Source organism: Convolutriloba macropyga, chromosome 7 (assembly GCF_964194025.1).
Source record: "Convolutriloba macropyga chromosome 7, txConMacr16.3, whole genome shotgun sequence".
Lineage (NCBI taxonomy): Eukaryota > Metazoa > Xenacoelomorpha > Acoela > Convolutidae > Convolutriloba > Convolutriloba macropyga.
In genome coordinates, this window is record NC_134474.1 from 33,244,720 (window position 1) to 33,265,983 (window position 21,264).

A 21,264-nucleotide genomic window follows, 5' to 3' on the forward strand; every position below is an offset into this window, starting at 1 on the left:
GGTGTATTTCTCCACTAAAAAGTTTTGACAAATACGGTATTGCAAATTTTGGCTTTAGTTCTGTTTCGAAAAAATATATAGCATTGTCTTCCAAGTGAATTCAATATCTTGCAAGATTCTAGCAAGTTATCAATTCGAGCTTTACTAGGGATCATAAGGTCTCATTGGCTCTCATAGTAAATAAAATAGTTCAGTCGAATCACACACCTGTGCTTGTTGTGATATTTCTTGGCATCGATCTTGCATTTCCTTCCAAGTCAGAGAAGGTGAAGACAGAGATTGAATACTCAAATCCAGGCATCAAATTGTAGAGAATGTACCGCAGGTAGCCATCACTAAAAGTGTGAAATAACCAAAAAATGAGAACTGGAATCATTTTAGCATTTTGATTCCGTGTACGGTGCTTGAGCGTCAGAAAGCAAAACAGTTAATTTTTTTTATTTAAATTGTTAAAATATCTAATTTAATGAGATTCATTAACTCATCTTTTTTAGGAGGTACATGAAATTATGTCTCTGTAATACACGACAATTGATTAAAAATAATTTGAAATTATCAATCTTACTTCTAACCGACAATACGGAATATTTAGAGTTTATCACTTGATTTTGGACCATATTGATTATCACTATAGCACATTTCAGTGCTAAGGCTCGAAATGATGAGGAGTCAAGAGTAGTTGTACCATGAACACTTTCTACTCACATTTGGACAGAAAAGAATTGGTTGTTGTGATCTGTGTACTGTACAGTGAACCCCCTGAAGAAGGATTGGGCAGGTGCCTGCCATGATACTCTCAGTGATGTCTCATCTCGGCTGTAGACATTTAGATTTTCAACAGGATTTGGGTCTAAAATGTCACAAACAGTCTGAACCTAATCACAATATTGTAAACTTAACCAGCGAAGCGCAAGAAACAACTCAGAGACACAAGCAATTAAAATCTAGTACCAATATTGCCCAAAACAGTTCAAAATAAAATTTAAGGAAACAAAAAAACAAAAATTTTTGCTTAATGCGATCCCAGAAAAATTAAAATAAGTTCTTTTAAGTATTAAAATGAGTTCCTTTAATTTAAAATGAATATTAATTTGAGTTTTTAATTAAAATGAGTTCCTCATTTTTAAACCGATGATATTTTCAGTTATAGGGGTTTCAGTGGAAGAGGAGAAGTGAATAAAATTAAATGGGTGCAAGGAGAACTCGCAAGGCGTCTAAAAACTTCAAAGCGATTTTTTCACCTTCCAAAATATCAGCAGTCATTGTCTACAACTGTACTTTAGATAAAAGTTTATGCTAATTATGTTGTAATTTTCACTCAACTATAGATCGTAAGCTACCCAAACTGAGGTCCCAGAACGAAAGTCGGCATTTCCAGAATGTTCTACACGCAAACGGTATATAGGTATATACTCAGATCGCCTCAGACAAAATTATAAAGATATCCAGACAATTGTGAGTTCAAAAGTTTTGTGCGCCTGGAAGTCAGTATGCCAGAATTTAGTGCGTTCATGTCAAGATTTTCGTGAGCTCATAAAACATTTTGGCTACGTTTGTATTTATTTTGTGCGTTCAGAAAAGAGTTTATCCAAGCTTTCATACACTTTCACCATATATTTGTTCGTTCAAAGAAGTTAGTGCGTTCTTCGTGCTCTCATGTCTAGACTTGACTTCATGCTGATACAAACAGATTGCCCAACACAATTTTTCTAATAACAAAAATCCTATATTCTTTCGGCAATGAACGGTATATGCCAAATATATGATTTAACAACCCAGTCAATGAACTTTCCAGCTGAAACAGGGCTATCTGTCCAGTTACTATTGCAAGCAGTGTTTATGCAGTGATTTAAATATCTGCAGTTTTCTATGATTCTAGCGTTTTGACCTTTTTGATCTCAAGCTGAAGGTTCCTCGGTGAGAGTTTACAATAAAGGGAGCATTCTAATAAAAAACAGTTTGCCCTATTTTTTGTTTTCTTTTTCAAATTAAAAAAAATTGAGAACCAGGATCCTTACGTGCACTCCAAATGGCTTATGTCCAGATGTGCGTGCATTCAAATTTGCCTATGCCTAGCCTTTCATGAGTTCATTCATGTTTCCAGAATGCACTAAAATTTTGTAAAAACCCTTAACGCCGAACGTAGCTACTAATCACATATTTGGGAAGAACTTTTCATTTTAGGCTAATTAAACATTTTCCGTTTTGTGAAAAAAAGACAAAGAGAAGGAGTGCCAGCCATTTTTTTTTAACTTTTTGATTGGTACCGGTAGACCCTCCTCTATGTCATTTTTAACGCACGACACTAACCTTGTGGGTTCATTAACGTCTGGACATATCAATTTTTTTTCGGGGACCCCACCCTGGTATATTTAGTCAATGCATCAACCACGAAACTAACGAAAAAGACAACTTAAAAAAGAATCGAAAACTAACCTAGAAGGCTTGTGATATTGCTTTTGATGCCTTGCGATTGTCCGGTTTGCCCTGACAACTCAACTATATAAGCTGCTCCTGCCTTATGCTCAAAATTTTGTGTTTCAATTTGAAACTGAAGGGAAGATTTGTTCACGCAAGAAGAGGTAGTCAGACACGACACATCAGATAAATTTGTATGCTCAGTTACGTCTAACAAAATTTGAAATTCTCCATCTAAAACATGAAAAGTTATAAGCTACTGATTCAAACTTAGGAATAGGTTTCCAGACCAATAGATTCGTAATCTTTCACCTGCTAGGTTTCACGCTGATAATTGCTGAATAATGTAAGAATTGCAGCAAGGATTGTGGTGGTAAAAATTTTACAGCTAAATTCCCCGCAATATTTACAAAAACTCACCAATTTTTACCGCATTACTCGCCATAAGATGCGGCGTTTTGCAGTGAAAAATCTGTGTTCACATTTACAGCAAATCATGTGTTATTCCTCTATAAAAACTCAACCAGGATTAAAATAAATCCTTGCGTCGCAAGTTTTAACTGCGCGAACAGTTTTTGCTGCCATTGCTTTTTTTAGTTGAAATATATCGTAATCGTTTTTCCACCATTTTATAAAAATTTCGTCATTTTAGGTTTGTTAGTTTTTTTTTCCTGCCAGTAGTGTCATTTTTTTTTGCCATGTGACATGAAATGCGGTGAATTAGCTCTGAACGTTTATGGCAAGTGCTTAAAGACGCTGAAAAACTGTAGGAAAATTGTTGGGAAAACGCTGAAATTCCCCCGTTATATAATCTGGAATAAGTGTAGAAAAAGTGGTCAAAGAGTTGTTAAAAAGGCTGAATTATGTCTGGAAATTTCTATTTACATAGCCCTCCCAGCTTAAAAATTGCTGAATTAGTCGTTAACGCCTGGACCCGTTTTCTTTTTGCTGCTGAACAAACTAATTTCTACATACCCTGTATTACGATTGGAGTAGGAACAGTTTCATAAACTGTGATCACAATGATGTCTGCAATTGAATTTCGGTCCAGAACCCCGGTCAAAGTGATCGATTGATTGTCATCATGTAGTAGCACGGTCAGGTTGTTTTGACTCTGCTCAAATTGATTTGGAACTAAAAAATTGCATAAAAATTTATGCTGCTAATTACACGCTGCCGAAACGGGATTTTACTACTATTCGATTAAGTGTTTACATAATCTCCTCAAGTACTTACAAAAAAGTTAGACAACAAAAAAATTTTATGTAAAATTTGTTAAATCCTAGTCCATCTCCGACGTTTGACTTGCCAATGACTCATACAAGTAATTCCTTTCTTGAAATATTACCTTTTTAGGTTTTCTGCCCTCTATAATGCATCGTCTCTAGTTCCCAGGATGAAGTCCTCGACCCAAAACAGGTATGAGCTAGACGGATTTGGGTCGCAGACAGGTGACACGATGCGACCCTCTATGATAATCTGGACGGAGTCGGGCCGCGCCATCCGTCTGGCCCATACCTATTTCTGGTCTCCTCGGTCAGGCCCCTACTCAAAATTCAGTCGGATCGATATGGCCTATAACCATACTTTGGTCTGCTCGGTCTGGTCTATACCTATTTTCTGGTGTGACCCCGAAAAAAATTCCAGTGTTAACCTCTTTGGAGAGGTAATATTAAGAAAGTCAGCTCTAATAATAAGCGTCCAAACAATCTATTTGGACTTGCCAGTCCTATGGAAGGAAATATCTGAGCTCAGAATTGACAATTTTTGTAAGCATTTTCGTACGATCGTCAATTAACGTTAAGAAACCCATGCTCAAGCTAAGACTGGCTTTTCCGGCTCCTGGTACCTTTGCAAGGGTCTTGCAGGAGTTGCACGCTTATATTTCAAGACCTTTTCAAGAATCCGACGTTTAACTTGCATACCTTACATATGGGTTCTCTAATATCGGACGACCATAGAGCAACATCTTGAAAGACTCTCGCATAACTTGCAGAATGATGTGTAATCCTACAAGAATTTTGCTGGATTTTTGCAAGACTTTAAGATTTTCCAGGGTAGCTGTCCGTATAATAGTCTAGAGGCGTATAAGATTTTTCCGAGACAGAATGGTTTGACTAAGCTCAATCAAATATTCCTGTACCAGTATTTAACTAAACCCAATTTCAATGGATAGAATGATTCCATACACCACAAAGAATTGGACAAAGTTGTCATTTCATAGTGTTTAGCGGTCATTTGAAAGCCAGCGTAGCCATTTGAAAGTCAGCCTTTACCGCGATAACCGGCGCGCGAGCAGTTTCCAGATTACATCTCACAACACATGGCCATGATCATTTTAGGCTCACATATCCACTATATCTCTAAAAAAAGACCTTTGTTTCTTTGGTACAATGGAATACGCAAACGCGGTCTTGATTGTAAATGTTATCAATGTATTATTTCAGAATGATTACAACTGTTATTAAACATTCGGCTTGCTCTTACTTCGGTTTACTTTTCATTCACCGGATGAGACGCGATAACTTAGTTGAATCACGATATTGGGAGTTTTGAAAAATTACATACTTGTGGAAGTGAATGTCTCCAACGTTGTTATACTGTCCACTTCACCATTGAGATTAAGTGGAGTTATGGAGAATTCGTAAGTGACACCTGGTAACAAATTGTCAATCAATGAAATTGAGCTATCCAAGCTCACGCTAAGCTCTTGTCGCATTGACGATATCTCTTCATCTGTGAACATCGCTCGTATCAGCTCGCTTTCTGCAATGTTCGCTTCAATTTGGATTTCAGAGGGAATAGTGGTAGCATTTGCAGTAGTGTTTTGATTTATACCCTCAAAGCTATCCCAGGTAAGTTTTGTTGCTGTGGTAGTTGTTTCATGAGCAAATGCATTACGTGACGTATTTGCTGGAACAAAAACATAATCGGTGAGATTAAGGATTTGCACATCCTTTCCTAGCTCAGTGAGGGCGTATTATCTGCTACCTCCACGTATAACTAACTGACCATGGGAGCTCAATGTCGGTAAAAATAAAGTATAGAACATAATTATAGGTCTTACTGACAGTGTGCTTTGACTAACACAAACTTCAGAGCCAAACAAAAGAGCTTTTAGAAATTGAATGAAAAATTCCCTATTTCAAGCCATAGGTAAATTAATTTTAATATGAAAGACGTCTGATACTTTTGGGGAGGAACAATGATGAGCAACACATAACCTTGTTCTAAAATTATAAAAAGTTTTCTCACTTTTTCTGAGTGCAAAAAAATTGAATCACAATCTAAAAAAATCTAGAATTATTCAACTAATAGTCAATTTATTGTAAAAGTGTTTCTTATTCTTTTATGATCCAGAAGAAATTAAAAAATGGAATGTTTCAGCTCCGTCTAAATTTCGGTTTTGTGCAAAAGACGCCTAATTCAATGCCATGGAATTTGATGGCCCTAATTGGAACATTCCTAAGTAACCATTAATTTTAATTTTTTTCTGTGATAAACTGGACAATAACAACAATTACAATTTATGTAAAAAGTGCATCTTTTTTTAAAAAAAAATTCAAAGTTGAAAAAAATTTTGTGTTCTGTTAGAAAAATAACAATGATTAACCAAAATCTATCAAAAATTTATGAAAAATCGTATTTTTTTTTTCAGAGGCGAGCGTTGTTGAATCAATTTGATCAAGGCTTACAGAATTGTTTTACATTTTAATAGTCAGAAAAAAAATTGAACAGAAAATTGGGAGTATCGCATTTTGGAAGGAAACTCAAATTTCATGCGGACATAAAAAATGAACGTTTGCCATTTTCCGGGTGCGTAAAATGGAAACCCGCAGAAAATTTTAATAGACTCCGTTGTCTAAAAGCAAGCGAGTGATACATTTCAAGTTCTGTTAAGAGGAAGTAATCAAAACCAATATTGGCAATATAGTGTTTTTCCCAAATAATTTTCAAAAGGACTCCAAAACTTCATAAAGCCTTCACTAATTACCATAGAAATAACGGCTAGTATACTATAAATTTTCTCACTAAAAATTTTTGTGAAATAATTTCGGGGAAGAAAAACAATCGGGGAAAACCAATTGGATGCAGAAGAAGGTATGAGCAAAAATTTCAGGAAAATTTAGTCCCCGGACTGACTCCCAGAAAAACGAGAACACAACAAAAGTATTTTAAGTCCGTATTTTACCATGACCAGTAATATGATTATGTCATATTTTAAACAATTCAAGGTAAAATGCAGATCCAAAAAAAATTTTCTGATTTTACTCTGCTGCATTGTAAAAATGTAGCCTAATAACACTCTGAGCACGGTAGATTATAATCATATCCTGCAAATATTTGCCTTCAAACAATTGTAAGTGTTCATTACAAACAGTATGGATTTGTTGGATTTGTTCACATGTTTACTAGGTATGGCATGAGTTTCAAAGGTGTTTACTGTGTATAGCATGGGGTTTACACGTGTTTTCTAAGCATGGCATGGGGTTTAAAAGTGTTTATTACGTACCGCATTGGTGGGTCTACACGTATTTAAGGCGTATTTAAGAGGTTTACAAGAGTTTAAAAAGTACGGCAAGGAAAGCACACGTGCTTTTAGAAAAAAAATAGTGAATTACTCAAATGTTAAGTTCTAAAAGAATCTTATGTTCTTAGTTTTAGTAATTAATCCCTTTAAAAATGTGGTTGAGCACCGCTGAAAAAGAAATAAACTAATCTTGAAACCATTAGTCTTCTACCCATTTCTGTCTGAAACAAGCTTCCAATAGAAGACAAGCTTCCAACAAGCTTGCAATACAAGATTCCAAAAATCTGTAATTAAAAAAAGAGTGTGTTGGGTCTTTCTAATTGTAAGGGTTCTTCTAATAGGTTTTGGAGGCTGTTTTGAAGTAACTGAAAAACTTTTTTCCAAGGCTTTAAATAGCTATTATCTTTTTCGTGGTCCACGGTGCATCGCTCGATTTTAGGACACAATTTTAGAATACTGAGTCGACGATATACTATTGGATCTTGATGACTCAGTAATGAAATTCCATGTCTCTAGGGTCCGGGCCTACAATGTTTCACATATTCCATAAACGTTATATCAAATCAGTGCTCAAGATAAGCAAGACTGGCTGCCGCTATTTAAAACTGACTGAAAAAGCGTAATTTTTTGATGTGATTTTTCTATTTTAACACAATTTTTTACGCAGATCTAAATTTTACATAATTATCTGCGATAGACCCCTCTGTTCTTAATTTTGTTAGTCAGAACAGGAGCTTGTTTTTAATTTTTGTCAAATTAATTTTGAATAATTTTTGTTTGTTGATAAAATCTGGAAGCAAAATAGTTTGATTTTTTGCATCATTAATAACTAGCGCGTTCTTTTGTCCATTTTGATCAAATTTGCTCCATTTCGTATGCGAAGCCCACTCTATCTATAAATACAGTGATTCTTATTCATTCCCAAAACCGTATAGGTTCAAATATGGTCCAAATTTGCTCCTGAAGCAGACCCATTTCTATTTATACTCACACTCGGACCAGTTCTAATTATGAATAGCAACTCTTTCAGACCGTAGTCTGCAACTCTTGCGAACTTCCACATAATACAAACTGCAAACGCACATTTATATGCATTCAATATGTCGTCAAACTGTTGATAACTTTACAAAGTGGTAATTTTTGAAAATGGATTATATGAATAAAAATACTTACTGGCTTTGAAGCTGACACTTTTGCGCAGGGATTTTCGCCCATAGCTCTCCAACTCCAAGTCGATTTGGTAGAAACTTCCGGAGGATAGGTTACTCAGCACATAACCTGAAAATGAATTACAAGTTAGATGGATGTGAGCTTTAATGAACAAAAAGTTAAAAACTCAGTCAAAGCGAAGTGTATTTCATTATACATTGACGAAATCCATATATTCAAAGTTTGCAAAAAAACTGCTTGTCACAGGCTAAAAATTAGTCATTGACGAGCTAACGTTTTAATGAGAACTATTTTACACAGAAAAAAGAGTACTGAAATAATGAAAGCTTTAATACTATTACTCGCTTACAAATAGAAGGCTTCAGCGCTAAGTTGCTCGACAAACTAAGTAAAAACAACGAGCCAAACAAGGATTTAATATACAAAGATTTGGTATATCAATTGTCATATATGGCCCAAATTCAAGGAATAATTGCGAGAACTGAAAATTTTACAGGAAACAAAAAACTACATTTCATCTCACTTCAGAATCATAGTTTTTTGAACCTAGTTGTCTAGACTTGGAAAAATTATTTAGGTTGTAGAGCAACGCCGCATGTTTCTCATCCTATGTTCACAAGGTTTTGTCTACCCTTATCGAGACCGATTGGTTAACTTGATGGAATTTGCAATCTTGCAAATGATGGTTAATTTATAAGAGCTTGCAAGTCGTAATGTTAACTTGTAAGAAATTGAATTTCGAACCGCTACCGTCTAAGTATTTTGCGAGTTCGTTTCAATCAAGCTGAACTTTCTCTAATTGGTAAATTCAACTTATTGTAGAATTCTGTCACTTACCGTAGAAAGCGCGTGAAAATCAGATGCTCAGTTTGTATAACACAAAATAATGTAACCCGAGTTGTTGCGACTGTTAGTTTTTAATTTAATCGGCTCAAGAATTCCTCTTTCAATTCACGTAATAAATACTAGATCAACAATGCATTTCTTTGTTAACAATCAATGGCAAAGAAGTTGACTCAACGAGAACAAGAAATCGGAGCCCGACTGCGTTTATAGGATTGATCATAAACTTTTATAATTTTTTTTTACTTTGATTGGAGTTTCATCTTAATATTTCAGCGTTTTTTTCAAATCAAATTGTTTACTATTCATTTTTTGCATCCTTTTTAACATTTTGCATTTTTTGTTTTAATTATCAGTTGTCACAAAAAAATGAAAAGAAAAGATTACGCATATCCAAATTTGATCATTCGCAAATTAGAGCTGAAATTTTCACAATTTTTTAAAGCAGTTTTTTCTGTTGATGCGCACAATTTATGTAAACGCATATCTTGCAATGTTTTATTGTTTTTTATACAGTATAAGCAGAATTGTTGTCTTTGAGAATTTTCGTTCAGAGAAATTATTCAGGAACATAAGTTTTAAATCGAATGTTTAACATCTCAGAACGTCGCAGGTTGAATGTTTAACTTTCAAGTGTTTTTTATATCGAATGGTTAATGTATAAAATCATGCCAAACGAATGGCTAACTTGTAAGAGCTTTCAATTTTTGTGAAGAAAAACTTGCAAGGAGATGTATCGCCATGTAAGAATTTGCAAAAAATTGCAAGTTCTGACAAATTAACCATTCCAATTTGACATGGGTAATTTAGGCTATTCAGAAAAATGTATTAGATGACTATAAAGAAAAAGTATGTTCCTTCTAAAAATTTAGCAGCAAAAAAACAAAAATTACTGCTATAAAGATCGGTTTTGTCACTGTTTAAGATTGAAGTAAGTATGATCTTGATGATTGAGTCAATAATTGTGGTGCCTCAAAAAAAAGCCAGATTGGGGAAGTGTTTAATTTTGATGAAGGCAGGTCATTGTCTTTTGCCTCAAATGAGATTAAATCAAGCAAACTATTTGAAAATAACAACAACAGCAACAACAGAACGGCAAGAGAATCTCTATAATTGATATAGGGTTTAAAATTCGTGATGAATTTTAATTCACACCTAGATATCATTCAATATATAGTATTGTTTTCAATTTTATTTGTTTGATGGGTTTCAAGTTTACCTAAGTTCTCACGGTCAACATATTTTAAAAAAATTTGAAAAATTTTTCAGCAGGAAACAGACATGCACAGTCAACTCAAGATTGATAATGGTGACTCAATATAATGAAATGTTGAATTGAAAGGCACCTTTTAGAATAGAAAAACGCTCTCAATGACGAGAATATTCTGTGAAATGTTCTGGAAGAAAAAATTTGAGTACCTAGGCATTTGATCTGTTATAGTTTTGTAGTTTTTGCTTAGTTCTTTTTTAAATAAACGGCTAATATTGCTGTCTGACGACTAAAATAATTAAAATATTGCTGATTCTCTTTACAATTTTCGCTCAATGATGCCGAAAGTTTCATACAAAATTTTAACATCAGCAGGCATTTGAGTAGAATTGGGATCAATTTCTGTTGTTGTGACCAGATGGAGCCAAGTGTTTGAACTATAAAATTTTTTTTATAATATTAGAAAATGCCCCAGCATGAAAAATATTTAAAAAATTTAAATGAAAACTATTTTAAAAAGCCAAAACTTATAGCCAGGAAAAGCCTAGTTAAGACAGGTATCTTATCTTTGAAGATCTTGGAAATTATTTAAATAGAAATTTCACATTGCTAAATCATGCAAATGATTTAGCAATGTGAAATTCCAAATTTTATGTTCTTTTTTCAAAAAGAAAACAATTTTTTGTACGACAAAAAGTTGCTTGGCAAAATTTGGGAGCTTAAATGTATGTTGTAGAACAGAATGCTTTTTCAAAATATAACAAGAACAAACTCTTTTTCTGGACCAGGAGAAAGTTATAAATTTAATTATTCTGCGATTGCTTGCTTTGTTTATAAATTCAATTTTTTTCCAAATTAACTTTAACTATTCAAAAAAAAGCATAAAATGGATTTGTGGATTATCACACTCTTCAACAAACTGATATTTTTTGTTGAAGCTGTTTCATAACAATGTGATCAATGTTGAGTAGTTTTAAAATTTATCCAATATCCTGCATTGAGACGATATTACACAAAATTTAGTTTTATTAAAGTTACCTGCATGTAATTTTTGGCTGTTCTTCTGTTATTTGTAAAGAATTGTGCACTTAAAGAGCGTGTTTCTAAAACATTGGAGACATCACTTACTAATTTATTTCCTGTTTTTTTTCGATTGATTCAAAAAAGGCACTTGAAAGTGTTTGTCACATATTTCTGTCTTCAAATTTTCTGTTCTGGATACCCATTCTTTTCAGGGCGTGTTTTTTTGGTTTCTAAATACACCGTCAGCAGTTCACTGAAATTAAAAAGCAATTGTGTACACAAAAACAAAGAGCTTCAAAAAGTTATACTTCAATAATTATATTTCTTCGTTTTTTACCGCACATCTGGAGGTGACGAATTTGAGAACAGACCAGCAAATTATAATGATGATTGTTTTTTCGCTCATGCGTAGTTCAAAAGAAGAAAGCAGCTGGCCCAAAAAATGCTTTTTATGATGGAATCGAGAGAAAAGATTTGATTGCATTTTTTTAAATGACTGGTTTTTATTGCTGGAACCGTAGACTCCATAGATTGTTGTTAGATCGGTAAAAATAGAGTTCAATTAAATGTCAAATTCTGAGCACAGCAAAAGGCTAAAGCAATTTTTTATAAAATAAACAATTACCTTTTTCAAAATGAGCCCCGAGATCATATTTTTACTTCAAATGTATAACAAGTAAATTCATTGGATTTCTCTGGATATGCTTTACAAGATAATGTGTAGTATCTCGTTTAGCCATCATTATGGCGAACAAATCACAACAACTTTGATAAAAATCACCTGTTCAATGAAAAAATTGCATAACTTTGGATCAGAAATAGCAGCAAAAATAAGTTATATGGTAAGTTCTTTGGCAGAAATGTGCTGAAAATAAGATTTGTAATGCTCACTGAAGTTGGTAGTTGAGATGATATGATCCTGATTGAGGAAGAGGTCAAAGTGGGAAAAGTAAGGACTGTCTGAACTCCATGTGACCTCCACAACTCTTTGCGCCAATGTCTGCACAATCAAGTCTTTGACCTCGGGTATTGGCGGAACTGCACATAAAAATAATCATCACTGATTGAGTTCAACAGAAGTTTGGTTTGAACCTTGAAAGAGACTAAATTAATTATGACTATTGATCAGACCTTTGAAGTGCTTTTTATTCAAAAATGATCCGGTCGGGTTCCATATTTCAAAAGTTAAAGAATATACAACTTCTTTCGATTACGTCGATGAAAAGTAGTCTAGAACTTTCATTAAATGTAAAGTTACAAGAAGTTAATTTGTTTTGGAACAACTTATCAAACATTGAGAAGCAAAGAATTAGTCCAAAAACTTATATGACAAAGTTGTGATTCTACCAATAACTCTTTTCAGTTATGAATTCAACACTCCATCAAATGAAAGTTCTATGATTACAACTTTTTTCGTCAACCGGAGCATTCTATTTTTGAGTAATTTTGGAAGCTAGACAAAGTGAAATAAAAACGTTTTTTTTTGTAAACTATTTTTTAAAATTAACTAACGGCAGCTCTCTTGAGTGGTGGTGCACTCCATTTCCACGCCTTTTCCATTTTTACACCATAGAGATCCATCACTCTCAAAGCCGGTCTTGTGTACGCAAGTGTTATGGACCGTGCCACCCATGTTGAATGGAAATGAACACAATTGTGTGAAGTTTGAATTGGAACAATATCCACATTTAGCTGCAAATCAACAAATATGTTAATATTGAACCTGGTGAATATCAAAAGTTAAACTTGCTAAATCTTGCAATAATCTTGCAGAGAAGGGGTAAGTAAACATGCGAGATTTGGTAGAAGATGATAGTGCAGGAACTTGTAAGAAAATATTTGTCTTGCAAGAACGTTTTAGAACTTTTTAAAACAAGGAGGCTCGTGCGTCTGCAAATGATGTTCCGAAACGCGCTCATCTACATAACTGTCTATTGACTTAACTGTCTTTTGTCTTACATTTTTAAAAGAGATAATCAAAAATAATGTTTGAGTTTTTAAAAAACCGATACACAACTAAAGTAAAAATTGAATTAAATATTGCCATGCCTCATTTCAACGAGATCTGCATGGAAAAGACTACGAGAAAAAACAACAAAAATAAAAAAGCAAAAAAAAACAAAAATTTTCAGACAAAACCCTAACTACACAAATTTGAATTTTCTACACTAACTACAGAGCAAAACCCTAACTACACAGCAGATGGGATTTGTCTTTAAAGAGACTAGGTAACGAAAAACTCATAAATCAGTCAACCCTTTTAAACCAAATAATTTCAAGTCTCAAAAATCATTAGCTTTTAAAGAATTAATTCTTGATAATTTTACTAAAAACTCATTATGAAACCAATAGGACCTGTCTTTGGCTTGACTAAGCCATAGGAACGGAGTATATATGCAGAAAAACTCAAAAAATTACAAACAACAAATTAAAAAACATTGCGAAAGCACAAATAAGTGAAGCCAATAAAATCATTAGCTATTATATTAACTGAATATTATGTATTTTTATTTCAAATTCTATGTATACTAGATCAGCTAAGTTAAACTGCACGAATAAAAAAATTCTAGTGAGCCACTTTTTATATTCATTGGGATCTTTTATTAGGCGATTGTGCTAAAGCAGAAAAAGAAACACAATTACACCACTCAAACAAGTTTTGTATGAAAATGCATATTGTCAAACAAACAAAACATCAGTTACGTCATAATATCTTAAAACGTGTTAAATTTTGAATTACAGGGATTTGCATGAGACCTCTTAAAGATGAGAAAAAGTTAAAAATTGAAGACAACAACAACAACAAAATCTGAAAAAAATGATGAATCAGTAAACATGAAATGTAAATACATTTAGACAACAAATTTTTTTTGGGAAAACCCGTAGTTTCAACGCCAATATATTCAGCAACTTTCAACAGAAGCTAATATAGCTGATAAATACAATAAACTAAGCCTCAGTGAGACGACGAAGATGTTTGTCATCCACAACTCAACAACAAGATATTACAGAAAGACATTGATAAAGAAAACAACAACAAACACAGGCAATTAAGAAAAGTGGGAAAAAGCGAAAATAAAAATTCGAATCCATTAAAATCATCAACTTTTCTCTATAAACTTTATGTATGATCCAATAATTGTCTGCACTAAGCAAATGCAATTATCAATATTAGGATAATGAGTTAAAATTTCAAAAGGAACCAAAATTACTACAAAAAATACCAAAAAATCAAATTAAAAATTTTGAAAACTCGTCCATCGAACTCATAACACTAATAGTTAGAGCGTAATACGCAAACCAGATTAATTTTGGGCGAAGTAGAGAAGAAGGATCAGGTCATTTTTGAGACGGACTCACAGTTCACGAAATAAGGGTTAAGATCATTTTATGTAAAAAAACTCTGGAAAAATCATTTCTAAAGTCTTAACAGCCATTAAATTCAATAACATTCGGAAGTCGATAAATACGCTCAGTTATCCCTCATTTGGCGGATATTTTGAATGCATAGGTAATCAATAGGACATAACAATAAGTCTCATGATTATGGAAACAACAATACATGGAGGCAAAAACAAAAAACTCAGTGGAAAAATGCGAGAAGTATCGAAGTCCTTTAAACCATAAGTTTTCTCTGCAAACTTTATCCATGATTCATTGAAAATCTTTTCTAATGCCAATGGGATATATCAATATCAGGATAAGGTGATAAGATTTCAAGAGGGACCAATAAAAGAAAATCTCAAAAAATTTTGAAATCTTGTGATATTCAAGTCATGTAACAAATAGTCAGAAGACCGCTGACCAGATTGATTTTGATCGCAGTAGAGAGAAAGGGGGTCGTCTCGTCATTGCTGAGACAGACTTACAATTCACGAAGAACGTTTTTGATCGAGCGGTTAGTGTTAAAAAAAGTTGTCGAGAAATCAATTTTATGGTCTTAACAGCCACAAGCTATCCACTCAAAGCTCTCGATAGGTTCATTTAATGCTCTTTACGAACCCTAATGTCAACATTTCTATGCCACAAACCGATCAAATGCCAAAAATTTAGTTAAATCTCATAAATAAAATCAAAATTTCTTTTAAAACTACGAAAAATTCAAGAGTCGAAGCCAAGAAAAACAAAAGCGATTCCTTGAAACCACATTTTTTGTTCATTGTGCTTCATTAGACGGTAAATCAGGTTTCTCATTAACAGAACCTCGGTATGAAAAGTGAATAGTTTCTAGGTGACTTAGGAAAACAAAAAAATATGAAACGTTTTCTAAAAAGGAAATCTCAAATAGAATGTTAATTTTTTTGATAGTAAACTTTCCTGTGAGACCAAAACAGTCTTTTTATCGCCTTTTGTCTATTAGGAACTCGAAATTGGTTTTTTGTGGCGTGAATCGGAATTTTGACTGAATATTTTTCTGAAAATATGTCCTAATTTGAAGAAAAATTGCAATAGAAGTGAACAAAATCTTGTCAAATATTACGTGTTCTCACAAAACTTCAATTCTCGATAACTTCTCCAAAAAAACGAAATTCAAAAAAATCTATTCAGTTTCGAATTCTTCGCTGGACGAGCTTTTTAATGATACCACTCACATGATTATATCGATGAATACATCGACCTACGAATATATCGATGAATATATACGATGGATATTTAATGATACTACGATGAATATATCGATCGGCCAAAACTGTCTGAACAATAATAAACCCATTTGAGTATATATTGCTCCTCCCCCCACAAGTAGGGTCGGAACAAAAATATTGCAATAATTTTTTAGTTTGATGGTAGACTCTCATATCCAATTTTCAGCGACTCCAACAAAAAGAAAAGATCAATGCTTGACTACAAAATGTAAAATTGCTACAAGTCTGACGTTTGCAAGAGTATTGAAAACCAGTGAAATAAAAACTAATTTGAATTTGATACACTCTTTCGCTTAGTTCGAGCGTTTTTTCTTCCTACCAATCAAGGTCTTGAAATAATTTTGCACCTATGTCTAGCCTTTAAATGTTCTCGCAAGATATCTAGCGAAGAAAAAGAAATGGCAAAATCGGGCAGGAACCTTGCAAAATGCAACATAGTCTTGCTAAAACTTGGCAAGACTAGCTTTTCCGACTCAAAAAGAAGTCTTTGCACAATTTGCAAGAAAATACGCATAAATGACCCCGAGAACGCCATCGGATTGATTTGCCGGTGGCATTCTTTAAATCTCTGCTTATAGTAAAATATGATATAAAATGAACAACAATCAGTAATATAAATGATTCGGCTGTTTTTTGAAGTGTTAGCTATTACTGCGAGCATTCTCTTCAATCCGAGCTGCCCGAGCATAAAATCCAAAAACGCGTGAAAGTATAATGTCCTTCGAATCAGCAAAGATAAGAGTAGACTGAATAAGAGCTGCGAAATTCGTTCCCAGAAAAAAGAGATTTCAGTGATTACAATTAGTATATGTTTAGTATATGATTAGAAAGTGTACGCTTTGCGCTGTTTGATATCAACCAGCTGACCAATTAACTTTAATGAAGTAAATATGGCACAATTATGTCGCCCAAAAATGTTTTCTTCTTTCAAACACAAAATTATTAAAAAATTTTGTATAAAAGGTTTTCATGAAGTCGACTACAAACACTAGAGTATTTCAAAACGATATTTTCAAGCGTCTAAATTCAATACTAGGCGATCTAAAGTTTGTGTGGTCTATTTCCGCATTAATTGTTTATGTGATTACTTTTACTGGAAATTAACATATTGTTTTTCCATAAATTTTCCGAAAGCACAATGGCATTGGTCACTCAATTCTGAGAGATTTTCGGTTTCCGAAGATTCATTGTACGCTGTAAATGCCCATAGTTGACAATATACAATTCATATGGTTTTCGTATTTCTGAGACAATGGTTATATCTAATAATAATCTGAAAAAAAACACTTTTGTCCAAATTGTGGCGAGTGTTCTCATTATTGAGCGCATAAGTTTATCACAAACTTGAAGTAATTATTTACATTCTTGATAGTTTTCTTACGAAAAGAGTTATACAAAAGAATGGAGCTATAGATAAAAGAACGGTTTTCTTCTCTCAAAAACAACATTTTTGAACAGTTGTTTACAATACATTGTTTGCTCTATGGTCTGCATGCAATCTCTCTGCGCTGTTAAATTGTTAATTCATAATAAACACACTTTCGTACGAGCCAACAATTTTTCTGAAACTGGCAATCAATCACTTTGAGAACATATTTTGATTAATTTGCAAATTTTTGATCGCACACAATTCGGGGTCTCTCATTTTATAGCCCCACCCTCACGAAATTTTCCAGCCACCCCGGTGGAGTACTTATCACGCAATGATCACTAGGTTCTGGGCTATAATTGGAATGACCCAATTTCTTACACAGAATGATCTAATAGTTCTATTGCGAAGTCATGGGGGAGAATTGGAGTGGTATAATACAATAACACTCATAATATCATGTCGCCTCTAGCTTTAATCTTATGTTCTGTTTAATAGTTTTATATCGAGTTCCAGGGGCCGCTGAGGCATGACCAAGTGATTATTTTACTAAAAAAAGATTTGAATTTTGGTGAGTTCAGAGTAAATTCAGTAAAATAAAACTTTTTAATTAATGAAGACTTTTTCTATTATTCATTGCACCTCCTTGTTTGTCGTTGACCAGTTTGGAAAGCAATACAAAGTAAAATTCAGAAAAACCTTATCAAATTGTAAGTATCTACCTCTCATATTGGCTTCAATTTAGGCTGAAACCCAGGCTGTCCAACTTTCTCACCCCTATTTATATGATTCTTTATCATTTGACTCCAATTTATTCACCCCTCTATCATTCAACCCCTCTATCTTTAAGCATAAAGCCACTGATTACGTCAGGCGCCATCAATTAGGAGTTCATTCCCCTGCCTCCATGAAACTATTTGTGTGAATATGAGCTCTAAATTAACAAAGATTGATCAAAGCCTGCACACTAAAAACGTTCGGGTAAATTTACTTAAAAATTCAAGTATATTTGCTTGAATTTTTAGGTCAATTGACTTGAACTCCATCAAATAACGAAACTGTTCAGTTATTTTTTTCAGTTGTCTTTCAGTTATGTTCAGGTAAAAGTTCAGGTAGTTATACTTGAATTTTTCAGGTAATTTTTAAGGGTTTTTATTAGAGCAACTCTTTGCTCTTTATGTTGATTCAACGTCAACACCATTATAGTGAGAGTAAAGTTTGGGACCTTTGCGGGTTGCGACCCCACAATCTCTTAATTGATTGCAATCGTGTGCTCTCCACTGAGCCAACTGGTACACACTGCGAGAGTCTTACTATGCTCTCTTATATTGAGCTATCATTTCAAGCTCCATCTTATGATCACAACTTACTTACTAGAGTGCATACTCTAACACGCCCCTTTAAGTTGTGCATCATTTCTCCTCACTTTCAACTTCTGGCTAGAGAGTTTTGCTGAGCCCATAACCTATTAGAGCAACGTTTTGCTCGTTATGTTAATTCAACGTCAACACCATTATAGTGAGAGTAAAGTGGGACCTTTGCGGGTTGCGACCCCACAATCTCTTTATTGATTGCAATCGTTTGCTCTCCACTGAGCCAACTGGTCCACACTGCGAGAGTCTTACTATGCTCTCTTATATTGAGCTATCATTTCAAGCTCCATTTTACGATCACAACTTACTTACTAGAGTGTGTACTCTAACAGTTTTTCAGGTGTGTTCAGGTGAGACAAATGTAGGGTTTTTGTTGAGAGAAATCTGTCTGAACTGTTCAGTTAAATTCAGGTGTTTTTTCATAAGTAAATTTACCTGAATTTTTCTTAGTGTGCGACCAATCGTGGCAATATTAATGGTACAACGGAACAATTTTAGACGCAAAAATGAGCAATGCTGCTCATGAAAAGAACATCTATGTGAAATATGAGGAATAATCAGAGAAAAAAGCGACTGAGAACAGGCAGCTCTGTGTCAATACTGTTCCGCTGCAAATATGCAGAAACCAGAGGACGCATAATACCACAAAAATTTGGTAACATGTATTTTTCATATGAATAGATTCATGACATCGTAGCAGACTGAAGGAGCTAAAATGTGTGATTCTATTGTTTCCTTCTGAGGTCAATATTAACTCTGATATCAGTTTTAAACAATGATTTTACTCACCAAAACTTTGACGAACGGTTTCGGGTTCGTCCCCTGAAAAAGAAGGAGCGTTTTTGTCCCAGGTTGAGATTTTTCATGATTGCAAACATAGAACATCATAGGTTTTGTTGGATAAACTCGGCCAACAGCCATGAAAGTCTCTTTCTGAAGTTAACTTAGATCACCCGAAAAAGAGTTTCTGGTTATATTCTGGTTGCCCTCCCCCGTTTCATGCTACCTGATTACAATATATTTGTTGTTATGTAGCACTAATTATAGCATCGAGAATATCCCAGGTTGAGGTCCCAGACGGAAAGTCGATATGTCCAGACCCAGATGAACGCACGACGGGGGTGTCGTGCTTTCAAATTTACATGGTCTGGAAACAAGGAAAAACGCACGAAAGTCTGGACGCACTAAGCTAAATTCTTAAAAACGCACTAAAGCTAAATTCTTAAGATTAGTCAATTGTCGCTATTCGAATGTCTTTCAACAATACTGGTTTGAAATTATGAATCGTTTCAGATTGTGTATTGGATAAACGCCCAGTACGTTATGCACCACCAGTTACAGCGCATATGTCTTAAGATAGAATATCCATATGGAAAAATGTGACACGTTCGTCTGGGATCCGAAACTTGGATAACAACTTTGGATAACGAAACAGAAAAGATCCGAACGTTCGCAAGTCTTATTTTGAATTACAAGCTTATCCTCATATATGTCACTACCTGCGACCCGGGCCGAGGTTTCATCCTTAATCCAATCTAATTAGCCATATTTTATCTATATTAGCTTTATTTTATCCACTCCTTGCTAAGAGTGTATTTTAGGATTGACAGATAAAAAGTTCTTCCACAATTACCATTATAACCAAATTGAAGCGTATAATTCTCACAAGAGTTGGCGCAATGGTTAATGCGCAGACTGAAATTAACATGTTCGACAGATGAAAGATTGGGGCATCAATTCACGCTACCTCCTGCAACTTTACTTTTTTTAAAAGTACACTCTTATAATAACACTATTCAAGCCTTAATTAAGCGGAGAACTAGGGGTGTAATTTAAAAAATGTTTACACTCTTTACACCTTTTTCTCCGTTGTTTTTGGGTTATATTCTTGGCCCGGGCAGATAAATAGCAAGACGCTCAAAACGAACTATTTAAATTTTCTAATACTTACAATTTTGTATGAAGAATTCTGCAGCTTTGCCAACTTCTTCCCCTCTCATTGGCTGAATTGTGACCACATAAGACTGACACTCATCCAATGAAGTGATCAAAGCTGATAAACCTGGAGTGAAAGTTGTCTCAAAACAAGAAAACAGTTTATAATAAAAAATAAGATTAAATCAATGTCCTTTTTTTCAGCTGGTAAAGGTCTTATACTGAAATAGCAAAATCAAATTTGTAAGAATATGTCCAGTTAATGGTATAGTTTTGAAAAATTTCGATTTCTCTACTTTTTTAATCAAAAGCAAAGAGATAATAAATTTCTTACTTTAAGTCGATTTTGGGTGAAATTTCAATGGTTATAACTTGAACTTTGGATACTAAAAGAGGCCTCGACCGTACGAAAACTTTGAAGGACTTGAAGAAGGGTTTGAAACTTTGCTTTAATTCCTTTAGCATGCAACCTAGTTAATTTTTATCCATTTTTCCATGACTCAAGCCTACTGTTTTTACGCACTCAGCAAAATTTTCTCTCATAGATTATTAAATCAAGTTCTCGTTGTTAAGTTAAACAAATATTCATTTAGACCAAACTTTTATGTGAAAAAATTTGTCGAGTTTCTTATTTCAAGCAAGTAACAATCAGGAGAGATTCGTCTCATTGCAAAATTTAGATTTGGTTATTACTATAAGACCAGTTTTCCGCAGAACGTAAAGAGGAGAAATTAACAAACCTATGA

The 21,264-nt window shown here is 34.0% G+C and overlaps 1 protein-coding gene across 6 annotated transcripts in view; it reads right to left on the bottom strand.

Annotated features, from left to right (window-relative positions):
* Positions 1-21,264, bottom strand: part of LOC142342791 (uncharacterized) — a 68,472-nt gene that overhangs the window by 19,879 nt on the left and 27,329 nt on the right. For 5 of the 6 annotated variants that reach the window (XM_075394363.1, XM_075394361.1, XM_075394366.1 and 2 more), the window contains exons 6-15: positions 20,535-20,645; positions 19,373-19,405; positions 12,708-12,887; positions 12,087-12,233; positions 8,123-8,227; positions 4,987-5,331; positions 3,394-3,552; positions 2,437-2,652; positions 706-850; positions 208-335 (exon numbers count right to left, since the gene is read on the bottom strand). In XM_075394363.1, the coding sequence (XP_075250478.1) occupies positions 208-335; positions 706-850; positions 2,437-2,652; positions 3,394-3,552; positions 4,987-5,331; positions 8,123-8,227; positions 12,087-12,233; positions 12,708-12,887; positions 19,373-19,405; positions 20,535-20,645 (1,569 nt within the window). The remainder of the gene's footprint in view (positions 1-207; positions 336-705; positions 851-2,436; positions 2,653-3,393; positions 3,553-4,986; positions 5,332-8,122; positions 8,228-12,086; positions 12,234-12,707; positions 12,888-19,372; positions 19,406-20,534; positions 20,646-21,264) is intronic. The other variant, XM_075394362.1, reaches the window with a different exon arrangement.